An 18,128-nucleotide genomic window follows, 5' to 3' on the forward strand; every position below is an offset into this window, starting at 1 on the left:
CTTCAGCTTTTACTTATTAATACCCTGTTTGAGACTCATAAAATTTAAAAGAGGTAACTGTCAGAAATTCCTACACTTTCATATTTCTCGACTTCAGCAAACTTTAAACTTTTATCTTTAATGCTCTTTTCTCATTAAATAGTGAGTATCAAATTATTTTTATAAATCTATTCTGAGACCTTTTTGGTATCCTTGAAAAATTTTAAAAATAAAAATTCTCTGATTTGTATATTTAAATAATTCTACATATTGGTTAAATTTCTGTAGATTAGATAAAGGGGAATGAAGGGAAGGGAGTGAGGACAGGAATAGAAAAAACAGTGGAATGAATCTGACATAACTTTCCTATGTATATATATGAATATACCACAGTGAATCTCAACATTGTGCACATCCACAAGTCTGGGATCCTAATTAGAACAAGATAAACTCCATGTTTGTATAATATGTCAAAATATACTGTACTATCATCTATAACTAAAAAAATTTAAAAAGTAAAAGAAAACTAAACCAAAATTATATTTAGTTATCACTTTAAGTATATCTCTTTAAATACTTATATAGGGCATATCACAAGCATTCCTTTAAATGAATATGAAAAATTAAAAGCAATGATATCATAATCCTTACAAGTCTACTTTGTTTCAGATGGACATTTATATGCAATATATATGCTATAATTCCTTTGGATGATAGCTATCCTCTCCTGTTTCTGCTTTAATGCTTTAGTATTTTTTTATTGCCTATATTTTAAATTCTATACATACTTAAAAATAGGGCAGAGAATTCTCAAGGTTCTGTTTTAAAATATGAACAACTTTGGTTTCCATAACTATTGGTTAAAATTTTTATTATCACTTTCTTAACTAGGAGACATTTTCAAGTGATCTCTCATTTGCTTGTACTTTTTCCTTACACCGATTTTATTTTTTTCTCCTTCTCATGATTATGTTGTTTATCCTTAACTGGTTTCCCCCCTCTGCTTTGCAGTAGGCTGAGAACAAGAAGTTATTCAAAAGGAACTTTGAGGACTTATACTCTTTCAGATTTTGAGATACTTATTGAGGATATAGTCAAATAAATGAGTCTTGTCTCTAGAATAATAAGTACCATGGTAAAACTATAGTAGTGAATTCTCTCTTGCTAGCACAGTAGGGCTCCAGAGTATTCCACTGCTTTCATGACATTCACTGTTTGCCCTTTACAATCTTACAGACTTGTACATCTATCATCTGAGTAAAAATGCTTATCAGGGATACTACTGGCAAATTTATGGTCTTCTTCTCGGTTTTTATTCTGTAATTATTCTTTTTTTAAATTTTGCTAAATAACCTGTCCTTAAATTTTTCTGCTCCTTGACCGTCTCATGTGTATCTCTTTTTGTTTTGCTGTTTCTTGTTTTGGCCCATGTTGGCCAAAACATAAAAAGATATTATCACTCTATCTATTAAAGAGTTCTATCTGTCCAACATTTAACTTTCTATGGACTTATATTTCTATTTTCCTGCTAAATATTTATAATATATTGTGCCTTATCATTTCAAAAGCAACGAGTCTTATAAAACTCACTTTGATTAGCAGCATGTCAATTCTTAACTTCTCAAAACACTATAATACAGAGTAATCAAAGAAGTCTCCACATATAACTAATATTCCCCCATTGGTATTTCCATTCTATTCTAGCTATTTTCCTGGACAAGGTCTTATAAATGTAAACATTCCGTGAATTTCTTGTTTGTTTATGGTTGATAATTAGATTGCACTTAACTTTTGATTTCCAAAAGAGAAAGATATATTTTCCCTAGAAAACAAAAGCCGAGATAACCTGATGGACCAAGGATGTATTGGTATGTGTAATCTCAGGGCTGCAAAATTGAGATGAAAAAGGAAAGTAGTCTGGGAAAGAAGGAAAGCAGCAAGGTAGTATATTTATGAGGTAATAAAAAAAACACAGCTGGTAGTTTAACAAGGGTAATGTATCTAAACAGATCATGTGGAACCACTGTGGTGCAAAACTGTCCATCAAAGAGATAAAAGGAAAGGAATTTTCTGACAATAAATATTGTCTTTTGTTTCTCAAAGGTCAAAGTTTATCCCATTATACATTATTTCTTTCTCTCTTCTAAATGGTATTAATCAACTCTGACTGGCCAGATTCTAGTTCAGCAGAACTCACTCTCTACCGACAGAGGTGGCCTCTCCTCTAGGACCCAGACTTTCTTGCTTAACAAATCCTGTTGGAGGGAAGGAAAGCACATATTCTTAAATTGGTTACTGGGACTAATAGTGAAATGAGTGAATCTCAGGCCCACATTTTGTTTTCCTAACCAATGAATTCTAATAGGTTGGTGATACCGAATAAAATATGAATTCTTGGTTCAATTAAAGTAGACTTTCTTGAAGAACCATGTTTTTATTGTACATTGTGCTATCTCTAAAGCTGGTGCTTTGTAGAATCCTTCAACATACTGTTTTATCATTCTTTGCAACAGAATCTGTTGATGAAGTATGTAGTAAGACCAATGAATCTCATGATCTCATGTGGACGAGTCCATTTTTGCACTGTTTTTACTGCAATAGGAGTTCTTTTTTCTGAAGAAAATTTTCCAGTCATAATATATCAAGGAGTCAGGAATTTTCTATGCCTTTTTCATGATGTTCAAGTCAAACCCCAACCCAGAGTATGCAACTATACCAGAAAAGATGAATGTCTTCCTCTTTCAAAATAGAAGGTAATTTATATTACATATTTTCACCAGCTGTCTTATGTCCTCCAAAGAAGTACCATGTTAACAACTAGCAGTGCTGTAATTAGATTAGCCTTGGTGAGAGGGAGTTCATATTTTCAGGGCCATGCATAGATTCAATCCTTCCTTTCATTGTCCTTTGTTTGTGAAAATATTGTGGAAATACTGAAATGGCTAAGGGAAGAAGATAGTCAATGTCTATCACTTAAGTTACTCTATCTACTTGGTTGTTGCTCTTCTATAATAATTGCTATCTGAGAAGCATTCGGGAAATACCCTCACTCTGAAGTCACTCAGTTGACATAAGATTGTCCTAGACCTCCCTGTCATTGATAATTCCCTATTGTTCCATAAGACTTCAATAGCTCTTCAACCTATTTGACATTCTCAGAAAGCCATTTTGTAACCATACAAAGTCAACAACCAGGTGTGCTGTTCAGAGCTTGGCCTAAGAGAATGATTTCCTTTCAACATTGTCATGGCTAGCACTATTATAACACTTCAATATATTTCTATAATAGAACCGAATTCTTTTCTCCATATTTATTGTTAATGGATCCTACTTAAGGCCCTAAATTTGGGTTAAGAAATAGGCACAGACATAGTTACTCAAAGATGAATACTTCATGCAAACTATGACCTGGCTATACAACTTTAGAAGTTTGAGCCCTAATTTTATCACTGAGACTAGCCAGAATCCCTTCTCAATGTTCTTATCCACCATTGATAATCTCATGTGGATGATTTTGCTCATCATATGGTATAAATGGAAAGGAAACTTGCACTACAACCTGATCTTACTTATTCCAGCCTCTTAGAAGGACAATGATTACAAAATGATCCATATAATAGGTTAGAATCATATTCTGAAGGGTCTTCAAAGTTAAAAAAAAAAAAGCCAAATAAATTAGTACCTAATTTTTACAGGCTGAATGAATGAAGGGCAATGATGTTTTCTTCTCTAGGTAGAGAGAAACTGTCCTACTATATTCCACACTACTAGGTAATTAAAAAACATACAAATGCAGAAGATTCATGAAAACATCATGGGATTTATCCTTCACCTTCAGCATACATATATGTTACTAGATTATTTTCTGCTCACTGAATCCACATAGCATCATGATAGGTATCCATCAGCAGATGGGATACCTTTGATATTTTGTAGAGTGTCAGAACAGTTAAGGTTTGTGTATCCTATATCATGACAGCAAATAAGAGCTCCGAAAAAGTGAAAAAGCCCTATAAAAGTATACTCTCAACTTTGGTATGTAAAAATAAACTGCATTTCTTCTTTTCTAGTAACATCCTGATGATAAGAATGGAGAAGGAAGCATTTTCAAGGCAATAGTAGCATTGTCAAATCAATAATTGGGTACCAGTGCTCACGTGAAACTATGAAAGGCTCCCTGTTCCTAGGAGCACCATTCTGTGATGGTTCCATGCCTGAGCGGACACATTCTACCTCTTTCCAATCTTTCTGCCTTTGTCCTCTGATTATTTCTTCTGTCCTATGGAACAATTGCACCCACACCAGGACAAAATTTTAGTTATTGTGAAACTTCTATATATACTGCTATAAGCAGAGAAAAACAGAGTTCTTATGTAGTCTGTAAAAGTATCACATAAGATTTTCATTGTGTATTTACCCTGTTAAAAGTCATATATTCCATTGGGAAGGATCAAAAAGATTATACATACTTGTAGGTAGTATACTTAACAAGCAAATCTCAATTTTTCCCTTAAATCAGTTAATTCTGAGTATATATCATTATTTTGTCCTAAAAATTGTATGAACACAAGAAATTACCATTTTATAGCTACTATCAACTTTTATCTAAGTTTTCTTATTATTTAAATAAAATAATGCCCTGAACAAAAGTCCATCCATCTCACTCCAAGATTCTTGGTGACAATTTCCATAAATTCTTAAAGACCTTGGCAATTTGGATGCCAATTCATCCTCCCTTCTCTTTATTTTTATTACTCAGCTCTGATGATTAGTGCTAGAGATTCTTCTGTTCTACAATACCAATATTTCCAGTGATATGCTCTGGAGAGAGGTAGTATTCCCTACTCTTGGACCTGGTTTAATTAAAATTATGGTGCTTTGATGTGAATGGTATTTTTTCCTGAATCGAATTTCTAATTATCTAGTTGATACTGACTCTGGCAAGAAACTGAGGTATCATTTTGTGTGTTATTTTTTTGTATTGACTGGTTTATTTCTTTATTTATTCATTGGCTCATTTTCTAGAAAAAACAAGATAGTTTTCTGGAATGTAGAAGGGAAGGGATCAGAAGATTAAGGGATTCTAGATGTCAGGCTCATCTACTCACATCCCTATCTCAACTGACAGCATCTCATCTTTTCCCTATCAATTATGTAGTTTTTCCTTGAAATCAAATTGACATATTTTAATTGTTTATCTACTTTTTAGAATTGTAGAAGGAACTTTGGACATTTCACTTTAACCCTCGTTAGTTTCACTTTCTTCATATGTGCACTTTTGTTATTATAATCTAAGTAAATTGCATCCTTTATTTACTAGTCTTTGATAAATCAGTCTTTCCCTCTCTGTCACACATATTGTCTCTCTAGATACAGAAATTTCTGTATTGATTTATTACTCTAAGTACAGAACTTTTTCTTTATATTATAGAGTCATTACAGGTAGTACAGTGTTTTAGCTTAATCACATAAAAATTACTAGAAGTTCATTGATAATATGTGTAGTGAACTGAAAGCATTTCACACTTCTGAAAACTCACAATATGACCAAAAATGCTAACATTAACATTTCAATTTGTAGTAACAAGAATAAAATATTCTCAGTAAGGATCTAAATTCAACACTGTGTATCTGTGATTCAAGAGCTTTAGGCATACTAAGTAGATAAAATATGGTCCTTAATATAAAAGTTGATAGAAAATTCTAAAACTTTTTATGACAGTTGCATTTATATTGCATAAACTAGACATATAAGAGTGATTACAGGATTGAAAGATGCACTTTGGACTGATTTCTTTTTACATTGAAGTAGGAGGGAATCAAAGTAAAATAAATAAATTATAAGTTAAGGTGTTGGATTTGGGGGTAACACACCTACTGTCAAACAACCAGATGTCAAGATGTTCCACTATGACAAGGAGACTAACTGAAATAACTATTAAGCCTTTATTCACATACCAGGACAGTAGAGGTAAGAGGCAAAAGGTTGTGCTGGCGTCTCATGTCCCATGTTTTCCCAAAGACCAGCACCAGTGGCAGTTAGGTGGAAGAGCAAAGATGAGAAAAACTCTCACTGCCAAGTAGCATTGAAAAAAAGACTCCTGATATGATGGAATCATGAGTCCAAGAGCAAGAGACAAGGAAAGACCAAAAATGAAAAGGTTCTGAGTCAATAGGAGGTAGTGTCTCAGCCAAGGCTCTTGATAAGAGGTCTTTTCAATGGAGGGGCCTGAGCTAGGAGTGCAGGTATCTGCATGAGAATGGATGACCCTGGTGACCTTGACTGTGACTTCTTTTGGAAAACTATAGTCATTGGCTGCATACCTAGTCTTGCGTGAAGAGGGCAGTTTCCTTACAGGCAAAGCCTTAGAAATGGCTATAGCTGGGCCTGAAAGATTATACATAGGACTTGGGCCTGGAGTCACTCTTCCGAACTCTACCTTTTTAATGTATCTATGTGTCTGAGTGTGTACTCATGCATATGTGCATATATATGGTTCTAGATATCAAATCTAGAACTCCATGATTACTACCCAAGTGTTCTACCACTGAGCTACCTCGCAAGCTACCTTTTGATCCTTTCAGGCCCAAGCTAGAAGCTACCCATAAGCTACCCAACATGGATTCCAATTTACTAGACCTAGAAGGTCTATGATCATGACTGTTTAATCTGAGGCAACAGTGAACCAGCTCATGATCAAAACCACACCAAGCAAAATCATCATTTCTACCTGGATAGATTAAAGATGGCCATGAACCTACACCATTACCAAGCAAAGAAATAATGCCCCACAGGTTATTCAAGTGTATTTGAGAAAGAGCCAGTCACCCTCTGTCAACGTTTTGCAATGGAATGTTCTATTTTGCTATGTTTATTGATCTTGTTGCACCATGAGGTATTATAAATAAATATGAGGGAGTGAGTTTAGAGGAGAAAAAGAATGCCATTACTATGGACAAAATAACCTTGATGATACATAGTGATCCCCTCATTGTGCACGTTTCTGGGTGTTCTTATCTTTGACAGAGGTGAGCTAACATATAGGAAGGCACTTCACTCTGCTGGTATTAGAACCTCTATGTTTATTGGATCAAGATTAATAAGATTGGAGCACTTGAGATACCTGAAAGATCATAGTTAGACAATCTATCTATTTGTAGTACAGGGTGGCACAGCAATCAGACATTTATCTACAGGATCAAACTGTGTAATATTTAATATTTAATCAAATTCAGGTTAGTGTCAACATCTTGTAACAGTAGTACTTATGTATTTGGTGAGGTAGATGTTACATTGGATATGCTGTGGAGAGACAAGAGAGGTTAATTCCTCTCCTCTTCCAACTCCCAAATCCACACTGTGTACATGAAGTTGAAATCAGAATTTTCCTGTTTGAGCCTGAAAAGAGAATTTTCCAAAGATCTTTAAAGATGAAGAGGCTCTACCACTACCTTGATGTTGACACTGTGAAAGGAACTGAATTACATTTTGCCTGGTACTAAATAATAAATGAGTTTTTTTTTATAATTTTTACAGACTGTATTTTGATTCGTTGTACACAAATGGGGTACATCATTTTGTTTCTATGATTTTGCACAAAGTAGATTCATACCATTAGTGTAATCATACATGTACATAAGGTAATGATGTCTGTCTCATTCCACCATTTTTCATGCTCCATCTCATTAAGCCAAAATTTTGTGTGATTTGTTACACAAACAATACAAAACTAATATGTAAACCTATCATTTTGACATTATATGATACCTATTTAATGAATTTATTAAAAGTAAAATTGTATATTTATAATGTTTTAAGAAATATTGAATAGTCATTTCCATTTTGAAACTTTCCAAGATAACACTGTGAAAGATAATCTTTATCTTTACAGTAGCTCTTAACTTCTTTTTACCAAATTACATGTATAATATATTAATGTTCCATATCTAGAACCAAATTTATATAGAATGCTCTGTATATAATAATATATGTTTTAATATAATTAATGGTTCTTTATTTGATGATTATCAAATTATTGACAGAACAAAATTATTTTTTGGCAAACTTGAGGACTATGTGTTGTAAATTTGTGTAACCGCCAAGATTTTGTTGCTTTATTCCAAATATTTTTTCATAAAGTATACTTTCATTATTTGAATCTTAGGGTTTTACTGGAAATATTTTTATAGGTTGCCTTTTATTTTTACCTGATTTTATGTGGTATTTATTACACTTCTTTCTGCTGTTAAAAAAAAAAAAAAAAAGCTTTAAAATAGGTTCAATATAAAAGGACATACTGTGCTGAGATTTTTAAATATTGGTTGTTATTAAGTAGTAAATTAGTCCAACCCAGAGGAGAAATGGTCTAAATTCTTTGATTAAGCAATAAATGAAAACGAAATTATAATTAAAATTGTACATGCTTTTGTAGAAACCATTTAGACCTTAAGATTGCAAAATTGGAATGTAGTCTTTTTGCAAAGTGCTAAATATTTTTAACTGCACAATAATCAATATGGTTATGTATGCCACTTCCCCGCTTACTTTTTTCTTTTCTACACATACTTTTTACACCAACTGTCTAGTAATTCTGATTATGCATTTAACAGACACTCCTACAGGGTCATCTATGTTTATAAGCATAAGTACAAAGACTATGTTAATTCCAGTCAATGATATGGTCCTTTCTAGTCCTGGGAAAAAATGTTTTCTGTTAAGATAAGGGAAAAATTTTCTTTTACTTTTCTGTAACTATAGATGAGCACTGCCTGATAAAATATACAAACATTCTGGCAGATCAAAGTCGATTCTTACAGTCAATTTTCTACAAGATGCCCTAGCAGGGAAGATAGAATATTACCATGCATAAAAAATTTTCTTTTTCTAGCAAAGTTGTAGAAGATCATTATTTTTATGCTTTCATCAAATGAGAACTTGAAGTAAAAGTTATATGTTTAGGTGTCCTGGACACTTTGCCACAGCAACATCTTTGAATATATAGGTATGTTGTTGTCTCAAGATTTAATTGGTACTGATATCCATTTCTCCTGTGTATTGGCACAAACATATGATTTCATAAAGATTGTGTATGGATTTTCAATTTCCTCCTGACCTCTCCAGCTACTGTCATGATTAATGACTTCCATTAAACAACTAAAAGGAACCTAGCAAATACTGATGTCAAACAGTTTACAAAGTTGAGGAAGACAGAGATTTTGTTACTACCAAGAATTAAAAGTGCATAATATTAATAATCATAAAAATCAATATGATGACTCATACTTGTAATTTATACATAATACAGTTACACAGTTTACAAAGCATTTAACATATTTGAGGAGAGTCCCTTTCCTGTTAATTTAAAAGATGAATGTAGAACTGTTTAGCTACTGGGATTTTTTTTTTTTGCAATAAAATTTATAAATGATATTTACATACTTTATGCATTATTTATGTTAGTAAATAACATGTCACATGTTAAACTTTTCACCAATATGTGTCCAATATCAGAAACAGATCAACAAGTACAAAGATTCAAGTATCCACCCTAACAAATTGCTTATATTTTGCATAACCTTGTAAAATTTAGGAATCATTTTTCTAATATTAGTGGATCTTTAAGGCAAATAAGAAGAGGCTTATAAATTAGATATAGTTGTGGTATTGATTTTCAAGATAAGGAGACAGTGTCTGAGAATACTAAATTCTTTTTACCTGGCAAATCATGATTAAGAGGTATAAGAATTGGTACGTCCTATCTTTTTATTAAAAACTAATTGCTCTTCCCAATAAATTTCTAGCTTAACTCTTTAGTTACCTTTTGTCAAAGAATCTTCCAATTATAAAATCATATATTTTAAGGCATTTAACACAATTTTCTTTTTTCCCATGTGATAATCTTGATAAAGGCTAGCAAATATTATTCCTGATACTAGATACAGTTTTGGAATTATAATGTTTCATTTTTTAAAGCATTGAAACTTTGATGTTTTCAAAAAAAATGTAGTTACTACCAATCAAGTAGTCAGTATTTAGTGGGTGATAAAGAATTAATAAACACAACTCACAGCCCTTCACTTTAGTCTGGTAGATTTGGTTCAAGGTAGTTTTACCATAGTTGAGAGAAATTCAGAAGGTATAGGTTTATGACAACAAAATACAAGTGGCAAGTACTAGATGTCCATTGCTTACAGTACTATAATCAAGCAGGAACTGATTATATAAGTTAAATACTTAAAGAAATTCTCTTTCACGTTCTTTTTCTACAAATGGATAGAAATAAAAATTAGGAAACACTGTTAACTTGGATATATTTCTAGCTCTTTAAACACTTCCTTCTATCTGAATAATATTAGTAATATATTAGTAAATAGTATACTTTATATTTACATATGTCACTATATTCGGTGGATGAAATGTAAACATATATATCAGGATGAAAATAAAGATTTTTATAGTGATTAGTTCATTTTTTTCTGTCTTTATTTGGAAAATTCATTGAGAATGACAAAAACTCTGCAAATAAGCAATATGGTCAGTGAGACAATCTATTATTTTTGTGTTATTTGTATTCATTTCTAAAGTAATAAGAAAACAACGCAGGGATTTCAAAAAGGAATTCATCTAAAACTGCATCTTCTACACCAGCATCTCTTTCTGGTTTTGGAGATTAGGATCTTCTGGAGAGATTAAAGAATGATAATTCTATAGTCTTTAAAAGGCATAATATAAAGAAGAAAAATATTAATCTTCAAGTGTTTGAAATGATATATAGAATAGTAATTGATTCATTTCAGAATTCATAAAAACTTGCATGAAGAACAGTTTTTGCTTCAAAACTAGGACAATTTTCTGATAGAGTTATTCAGCAATGACATGAGTTTCTTCATAGTGTAATAAGGTTCTCAACACAGAAAATAACAAGTAGGTGAGCAATGCACATAAAAAACACATGGAATCTAAATTAAGTGATTTTAAAGATCATTTCAATTTGAGATTATGTGAGGTAGCAGGAATTCCCATACTACATTCTGGCCAAAAAAGTATGAGAATTGGACCAGAAGATATTAAGAATTATTTGGTACTTGCTGAATTCATGTTTCCATAATAAGTATTTTCTTGCCCTGGGAATTATTGCAGAGAGAAAAACTGTTGCTCTCCACTAATTCAAACTCCTTCATTCCATTTCCATCCTTCTGATTTCATTAAATCTCTTATAGCATCATATTGGCCTCCTCTTTAGAAAGTAAGAGTAAGATTTGTAGGTCCCAAAACTTCCTTCCTTTCCTCCCTCTCTTTCTTTTCTTTTTTTGTATTCCCAGGTTAGGTACATACTAGACCTACAGTTATTGCTTAATAAAATTTTATTGCTTCAGTGACTACTTGGAAAAGAAATTAAGGAAGATAACAATGTGAATATAGATTGTAGAGCTACCATTAGAAGATTGAAGTAGAGGGTATGGTCAGATGCAGAACAGTAATGGCAAATACATAATGTGTTAGGAGTCACACATTTCTCTAAGAAATTTAAATTAGTCTTCATACTTAAATCCTCAAAAGAGTGTTTTACAGTGAATACTATAGTTATCCTCACTTATAAGAAACTCAGCTTTTAAATTCACATGTCAATGATTAACAGGGTTGGGATCTAAATCCTGGCCAACTCTCCAAAATAAATCACCCATAATCACCATGCCACATCATGGAACTCAGAAATATTAAGGATTGTAAACAAAATTCAGGTCAACACTTAAGAATCAGGGTGCATATACATCCATTGGTCAAAATAAGACAGTCCCAACAGTTATCAGAGGAGAATCTGAAAGAAACTACCCAAAGGGTAGATAGTCCAGGTAGTGCTAATGGGAGGTATCATAGAGGACAAGAGATTGAATTATTAATCCCAGTCTTGGATTGACTAGCAGCGAGATTATATTCGCTCCTCTCTGAGTCTCAGCATTTTCATGTATAAAATAGCAAATTTTCACTATAGCATAATGGATCTTCATTCCCTCTGAAATTGTAAGTTAGTATTCAAGAATTCAGTCAACCACTTCGAAACAGGGATTAAAAATTCAGGCAAGGAAAATAGCATGTGTGGGGTACTGGGTTTGATTTTCAGCACCACATTAAAAAAAAAGATATTTTTAAAAAGCCAAGGAAAACAGATTTTAAAATCTGAAAAGTTTAGAATCTTGACAGTAATATGGCAGTATAACAACATTTGTCACAAGAAGCTCTTGATAACTGAGGAGAGTTAATTCTTGTCATTCTAGATATAAAAAGTGTAAATTCTAGAAGTAATAGAAAAAATATGTATGTAAAATCAGGCTGAACCTTTAATAAGACCATATTTTTCTTGTCCTCAACATGGCACATGGGAAAGCTAATGTTTCTTAAAGGCAGCAATCTATAAAATAAAGAATCAGGAAATTATCACTTAAAATATTGGGAATAATTGCTATAGTTTCTTAGTTTTATGTAAGACTTCCCTCTTAGGATGTGTATTAGTAACAAAGTTCCACAAAATGAATGGCTTAAAACAACAGAAATATATTATCTCACCATTCTGAAGGCCAGGATTCCAAAATTGAATTGTGTGCAGGGCCATTTCTGAAGTCCCCAGGGAAGAATCTTTTCTTCCTCTTCAAAATTCTGGTCTCCTGGACAATCCTTGGCTTTCCTTGATTTGTGGCAGTATAACTAATGTCTCCCTTTATCTTCACATATCCTTCTTTTCCCCATTTCTCCAATTTTTTTCAGCTTGAGATCTCCTCATTGAGGATCTGTAGATCTCATAATTACTCAGTGACAATAGTCATTGTATTAGGGCCAGTCTAATTCAGTGTGGCTTTGAATTAAACTAATTACATCTGCAAACAATCTATTTCCACATCAGGTCACAGTCTATGTTTAAGAATATCAATGAATATTTTAGGGAAACTTAGGGTATAAATGTTTTTGTCTTCCCCCAAATTCATATGTTGAAGTCTTGGTCCCATTTGTGATAGTAGGAAGATGTGGCCTTTGGGATTGATTAGGGCATGAAGACAAGGCCATCATTAATGAGATTCTTTCCCTTATAAATAAGAGTTTCTAGAGATCTTTCACACCCTTTCCATCATGTGAAAATACAGCAAGGAGTCACCACTTCCAAGAAAGTTCGTGTGGTCTAGTGTTTTGCAGAAGCAACAACATGAGTAATAAAATGGAATATTTGTGGGAAAAATCTTTAAATCAAGTTTTAAATGAGTGACTTTATTTTCTTGATCATTTATAGGAAAATGGAAGAAAAGAGAATTGACAAGGGAAACAGAACTTTAAAATTTGGAAAACTATCAGTCTGGTGCTTATAAAAAGAAGGGAAAGCATGCTTAGGAGAAAACACCAAGGATGTGCCCAAATTTACAACCTGTGCCCTCATGAGTGACAGCCAGTGTGACTCACACCACAGTGTTGGGTTTAATGTCAGAGAAGTTTGAAATCTTATCTCTATCCAGTGCATGAATTAACAGGAAGGACACTGCTTAAGAAATCAAGAGATGGTTTCAACCTTGCTTCAGAAAATAGTATAGTCATATATATGTTATGAAACTCTCAAAACTACTTTGTAAGGGATCCTTAAAGAAGTATAATTTTAAAATTGCATTTGGAGTGATGTTGGTCTTAACTCATTAAACTTCCAAAGGAGTCATGTTTCTTTAAGTGACCATAATTTTAGTTTTTATTTCTTGCATTTTGTGTTATTTTAATAGAAAGCATTAACGAAGTAAAGAAGATTAAAGTTGACTTTAATGTTATTTGAATAATAAATAATTTTGCTATCAATTTAATATCCATATTTTAAGCTACATCAATAACAACAAGGTAATAATTAAAGGGGTGTAATTATATTCTGCATGACCTAATGTTACCATTAATTTTTAGTTAACATTTTATGTGAGGTAGAAAATGATATTTCTAATAAAATCTCAAAGGAATTACTACTTATATAATAGGAAAAGTAATAGTAGAGTTAAAAGAAGATGATATGCATATTAGAGAATAGTTTTATGTTAAACTGAAGGGACACCAAACAATACTGGTAAAAAAAAAAAAAGAAAGAAAGAAATGAAAAAATCTTCTATTTAGAATAAAACAAAACTTGAATATTTTTAGCTTGGAAAAATAATTTAAAATAATATGAAGTAGCAAAAGTAAATAGTAGATTTTAGAATTCATTTCTATAATTTTTACGTCTTAGGTAGTGGCATCTTATGTTTAATACCAAATTTTGTTCTTTACAATAAATGCTTTCAACCAATACATAGAATATATAGAAAGTGTGTGTGTGTGTGTGTGTGTACGTGTGTGTGAGACAGAGAGAGAGAGAGAGAGAGAGAGAGAGAGAGAGAGAGAGAGAGAGTCTCTGGTCTCTGTGTGTGTATAAATGGGAGAGACTGTCAGTTTTAGAATAAACCTCTTCCATTATCCTACTTAAAATACCCTTTCAGTATTATTTCCCAGAGTTTTTCTGTGCTCATTTCCAATCAAGGTGATAGAGCAACCCTGGCTTCACATACTGCATTTCCTGATGTTATGTCTTTGTTTTATGGTCAGAATACCAGTTTTCTCCAGCTCTCATTTTTTGATATAAACTCCTCCCAGATATTTTGGGTACATTTAATAAGTCACCTTCTATGGAGTTGCCTACCATCACTTTCCAGGTACTGCATTTTTATACATATCTCCTCTAAGGTAAGCTTTTGATTCTATTTTGTTGTCCCTCACAAGTTAGTCAGGACCATACATCAGGTGTTAAAAAAATTTATGCTGAACAAATTATTGAACATTAAAAAAATGGAATTTTACAAAAGGTAAATAGGTAGATGTCTCTCAAAATACAATCTTTATGAATAATAAAGTATTAGCTAAGGTGCATAAGCAATATAAGAAAATTAGTGTGAACTGGTATTACAACATTTATAAATAAAGCATAATAGAACTAAAACAATATCAGAAACTAGATTCCAATCACCATAGAAGAATATTAGGCAGGGAATATTGAAACTTGAGGTATGGAAAGCCAAGAGATGTTTAGAATTCCAGAGTATGTAAAAACAACAATAGTAAACAACATAATAAATGAGCAAGTCTCACAGAATTAGGAAGGAATGATACCAAACTTCTAATATTCAGTTTATTTATAGGAGTTTTGTAAATGCAACAATAGCTTCCAAAAGATTTAAATATGGCTCAAAAAAATTCAACATTATATGAATATAAGCTAAATTAGATGCAGGTATAAAAGAGCAGAAAAAGAGAAAGCAAAGATGCTGTAGTGATATTAAACGAAACTATTATCAGAGTTGTCAGAAAAATAAACCAAACTATAAAGTGCTATAGCTTTCCTGCCAGATGAATTTCAATGTGACTCTAAGTTTTCTAGAGGCCAAATAAAGAGAGGAATCTGATCAATTTCATAATTTACAACATCCATGATAAAAGCAAACCAATTTACTCAGGAGAAGTGCAATTATTCCTGCTACTAAAACCTGAAAGAAATTTTCCCCAAGGGTCATCATAAAGAGGACACTATAAAATATAATGAAATATGCCTTGAACAATATCTTTATGATAGATACCACTAAGAGTTTCATAGAGCTTTTTAAATGGTATTCCACACTACATACTGACGGTCTAGCTCTATAATTTTGTGGATAGTTTAATAGAGGCAGATATTTTTGAGTAACTGAAAAAGCAAATTGACAAAAAAACTTTCCAAGATTTCACAAAAACACTTTTATTTTATCTCTTTAGAGAATTTTTATAGCACTTCTCAAATCACTTAATTTGTTAACTCAGTAAATAGTTATTGAACATCTACAATTTATACAGCATCTTAGAAGCCCAAAAGAAACACAAGGGGTAAAATGATTTCCACTAACAGAATTAACTCAGTTATTGTGTGATGTTGATTAACATAAACAAATTATATTACTTATAAATTATAAAATGTATGCAAATTAAATGACAGATGACTTGAAAGAAAGTAAAAGTTAACATCCTCTTGTTCAAGTTAAAGGCACTTTGGCTCCCAGGATATGCTCCCATCATGAATCAGGTTTCTCCTCAGAATATAAGTGTGTCTTCTCTCACCTTCAGATGATTGGTCCCTTAATGAATGCTTTACTCTGTTTTAGGATAGTCACATTGCCTTTTTAAAAACAGTCCTAGCCTCAATCAGGTTTTATCTTAAATTATATGTCCTATGGAGATCTCTACCAGTACTGTAATGTTGTGACCATTACTCTGTTCTGAGAAGTCTTTGTTATATCTTCCAAGGAATTGCCTCAGGAGATATTGGAGGAGGTAGAGCAAAAGGAAGCCAAACGTACCAGGCACTGTGGCAGCACACACATATAATCCCAGTGGCTCAGGAGGCTGACACAGAAGGATTGCAAGTTCAAAGCCAGTCTCAGTAATTTAGCAAGGCCATAAGCAACTTAACAAGACTGTGTCTCAAAATAAAAAATAAAAAAGGATGGGATGTGGCTCAGAGGTTGAGTGCCCGTGGGTTCTATCCTTGGTACACACACAAAAAAAAGGAGGCCAAATATTGTTTGTGGAATCTCTGTCTTCTCTAAACATTAAGTGTAGGAAAGGTTTTGACGGTTTAAAAAATATGTTTAAAAAGCACTGTAGTACTCTGTACCGTTTTACCCACAATTGTTTCTCTGCAAGATCAATCCATCTATTCAGTAAATGTATGGTTCCTCTGCTATTTTCCAGGCACTATGCCAGGATCTAGATATACAGTTTACAAGAGGCAAGGTTTTACGATTTGTAATAAGATCTCAAAGTGCACCAAAGATTAGGCTGCTGTTTGGTAACTGCAGTGGCAAAGATAGACAAACTTGAACTGTGAAGATCTAGTGGAACTGCAGTCAGGTCACATGAGACAGGATAGAGGGCTTGAAAAGCTCAGGTAGCTTTTGAATTGTATCTTGAAATATGACAGGAATTAGGAAAATATGCTGGATAAAGTCATTTTTAAGCAATGAAATGAAAAAGGTGAACATGTTAACATGGTGAATTTAAAGAATAAATTTTCTTTCAGTTGTGACTGGAAAAAGTAAGGAAAAAAATGAATGATAATCAGAAGATGTCAGATAATATAAAAACAGAAAGCTTAAACAAGAAGTTTGAACCAAATGCAAGGAAGACTATAAAATAAAACGAAAATCTTTGAATGATGCTATATGTACATTTATGTTTTAGAAATATCATTTTGGCATCATTATAGAAGATGCAATTGAGACACTAAGAATAGACTCAGGCAGAGTAATTAGAGGCTCTGGCAATCTGGAAATAAAACAAATGGAAATCTGAATTGAGCCAAATAAATTGTCCTGAGAGGAAAGAGCTATGAAAGATAATAAGAGGGTGGAATGTGGGACTGTTGTGACTGCTGTGGCCTTTCTGTCCTTTTCTTTTTTCCCGTTTGTAAAAACAATGATACATCTTTACATTTTCAATGTAATTTTATTGCCATTTTCTGATGCTTGTATGTGTAGTCAAGCTTTTAAAAATGTGAAATGTTATTCTTTTCATATTCACTAAATCTTCCATAGCAGAACACTTGAAACTTGAACATTTAATCACTTAGTATATTCTGCCTGCATAACAAAGCTCAACATTATAATCCTCCAGTTATTACAAGAGCTGTGCTGCCTCAGATACATTTACACTTCAATTACAATTACAATGCTTTCATCTTAACAGCTTCTAGTTTCTGAAGGATTGAGTCTCAAGGATTATGTTATAACGAGAACAAAGGTTATTGACTATTTTTCTCATTTCTTTCTGAGATGCTTTACTCACCAAATAAAAGTGAAGCAGAATTTATGCCAAGATGTTTTCTCCCTCCAGGAAAACATAATGGAAGTTATAAGAAATCAGGAGTTTTTACTCCTTCCAGCTGAGGAGCTCCATAAACTACTAGCCAGTGATGATGTAAATGTTCCTGATGAAGAAACCATCTTCCATGCATTAATGATGTGGGTCAAGTATGACATGCAGAGGCGATGCAATGACCTGAGCATGCTTCTTGCCTTCATACGACTGCCACTGCTTCCACCACAGGTAATTATGTGTGATGCTGTTTCAA

At 32.7% G+C, this 18,128-nt stretch overlaps 1 protein-coding gene across 2 annotated transcripts in view; it reads left to right on the top strand.

Annotated features, from left to right (window-relative positions):
- KLHL1 (kelch like family member 1) overlaps positions 1–18,128 on the top strand; it is a 425,106-nt gene that overhangs the window by 190,491 nt on the left and 216,487 nt on the right. Inside the window, exon 5 of one of the 2 annotated variants that reach the window (XM_079135882.1) lies at positions 17,891–18,103. The exons of the other annotated variant lie outside the window; for it this stretch is intronic. Within the exon in view, the coding sequence (XP_078992008.1) occupies positions 17,891–18,103 (213 nt within the window). The remainder of the gene's footprint in view (positions 1–17,890; positions 18,104–18,128) is intronic. 2 annotated transcript variants of the gene reach the window in all.

The sequence above is a fragment of the Sciurus vulgaris genome (assembly GCF_902686455.1).
Source record: "Sciurus vulgaris genome assembly, chromosome: 4".
Lineage (NCBI taxonomy): Eukaryota > Metazoa > Chordata > Mammalia > Rodentia > Sciuridae > Sciurus > Sciurus vulgaris.